General features: G+C 38.1%; 1 protein-coding gene across 1 annotated transcript in view; it reads right to left on the reverse strand.

The window, feature by feature from the left end:
* LOC122066166 (protein transport protein sft2-like) overlaps positions 1 to 688 on the reverse strand; it is a 5452-nt gene extending 4764 nt beyond the window's left edge. The window contains exon 1 of the mRNA XM_042629986.1: positions 327 to 688. Within this exon, the coding sequence (XP_042485920.1) occupies positions 327 to 523 (197 nt within the window). The 5' untranslated portion in view covers positions 524 to 688. The remainder of the gene's footprint in view (positions 1 to 326) is intronic.
* Positions 689 to 2203: the final 1515 nt, after the last annotated feature.

Below are 2203 nucleotides of genomic sequence, written 5' to 3' on the forward strand. Positions count from 1 at the left end.
CTAATTTGACAAAAAAAAAAAAAAAAAAAGAAAGAAAGAAAGAAAAACCTCCACAATTCTGAAACAAGAAGCAAGAAAATTCATCTAAATCTAACTCAACATAGACAAGAAAGCAACATTGAAATTCCAATGTGGCAAATATGCAATATTTTCTTATTTGAAAAGAATCTAGAGAAAAAGCAAGTAGATATCAGCGGGAATTCAAAATTCCCCAAGCAGGAAGGTGAGACAGAGTAATATCTCAATAACCAAGAGATGAAAAACATGTAAAAACTGGGAATTGGGGTGGGGAAGACTCAAAAGCCAAGTTCAAGATTCGCGCTTACACGTTGAAAGTCCCGGCAACCTTATCGTTGGCAGTTCTTACAGCAGCTTCGAGGTCGATACCTAAGCTAGACGATCCAGTCTCTTCTGAAGCTTTGGAGGCCGCGTAAGAGTTCCAGTCGGCGAGCAGAGACGAGGCTTGCTGCTGATCGGTGCTACTAGGTCCCCCCATGAACCAAGATTGCGCTGTACTCTGCATAACTCGAAGAGGAACGACGAACGCAGCCGATTTCCCAGCTCCGAAACGGAAAGTGAAAATGTTTCAGCTCTAGTTTTGGAGATCTGTTCCTTTCGATCTGCTCGTGCTCGGTGTGTAACTGTCGAAGATGTCGGTTTTCTGAGTTGGAGAAAAATGTTGGAAACTTGAAAGGGAATGAGAAAGAAACAAAAGAACATGGGTAACGGACCCGGTCGAAAGTGCCGGCTTGCGTAATAAATCCTGATTCCGGCCGATCCGGATCAGAAAATGTAAGACATTAACCAATACTTGAGGCTATATTTGGAAGACCGGAAAAGAAAAAAATGACAAAAAGAACGCTCTCTAGTCGTGCGCTTTTTCACCCAGGCACAAGGGGGCGGTGAGTTGGCCATTCCACCCTCCCATGTTGGATGCCTCAGTGCACCTTTCAATTGCCTCTTGCGTCATGCAACCAAGTAGTGTTCCCTCTCTCTCTGAAAAAATAATATGTGATTAAAGGAATAAGATTTATGTCATGCTCTGCAAGCTGCATCCATCACCCTGCCCTGTGGAATGGAAAAATCAAATCCTTGTTGATAGTGTGCATGCTCAAACAATCTTTTACCCTTTGATTTATGTGTTTTGTCTCCTCCATTTTAAATTTATAAAAAAAAAATATTGTCAGGATGTGTTTGTGTAAACTAATGTATACATATGTCTATCTCTCACATTACCTCCTATGAAATAATATATTTGCCCTTTAATGTGGGAAGATAAAGATAGAGAAGCTGAGGGTCCCCTTCATTTTTTTTTTCTTTCCTTTTCTTAGCCACTAAACATGGCAAAAGGAAAAAACTTTCTTGGACCATGGGTGAAGGAAAAGTACACCTACATATCATCATTGTTACTTTGACCTCACATTGGGCAAAACCAAAATTATTCCTCTTTCTCATGATGATGCTTATCCCACTATCATAATGGTCATTCACCTTTGGTGATGGGAAATTGAGCGATGTTTAAAACCTATTGTCAAGTGATTTAAAAATATGATTGGATCAATTTGTGTGCCAGATCTACACATCAATTTTATGGCCAATCCATTGTGAATCGGATTGTGATCAGCTAGCATTGATCATGATCCTAATTCCGAATTCTTAAAACCTACTTGGAGTGGACATTGGATCGGGCTTCCTTCAAAACAATATTGAGATTTGGATCAGAGCCGATCAAGATTGATATCACTAGACTACCCCCGAAATTGATGTTTTACTACCCCAACCCTAGTTTTTGCACAAGAATTTGATGAGACAGGTCAGCCAAAATGCGAATCAATCAATTCAATCTCAATTCTTGGAAAGCTGATTAAAAATTGGTCACCAAAATCTTAAAAAATGGGAACTTATGAAACTATGATTATATATGTTTAAAGGGAGAGGTTCCCCATGATGCCAATGTGGAGATTTACATCCTACCAAAAAAATATGAAAACATGTGAAGATTTGCATGCCACACTTATACTTGTATGGAGAATAGTGTCATCCATTTAGCTATCCATAGTAAATGTAAATCTTCATCTCAAATAAAAGGGAAAAATATTATAGTAACAAAAAAAAGTGGCAAACTACAAAGTTGTAATCTTTTATTATTATTTTTTTAACAAATTAGTTCCAATTATTTTTTACCCCCCCTTTTTTTTTTTTT

This window comes from Macadamia integrifolia, unplaced genomic scaffold, assembly GCF_013358625.1.
Source record: "Macadamia integrifolia cultivar HAES 741 unplaced genomic scaffold, SCU_Mint_v3 scaffold2274, whole genome shotgun sequence".
NCBI classification, from domain to species: domain Eukaryota; kingdom Viridiplantae; phylum Streptophyta; class Magnoliopsida; order Proteales; family Proteaceae; genus Macadamia; species Macadamia integrifolia.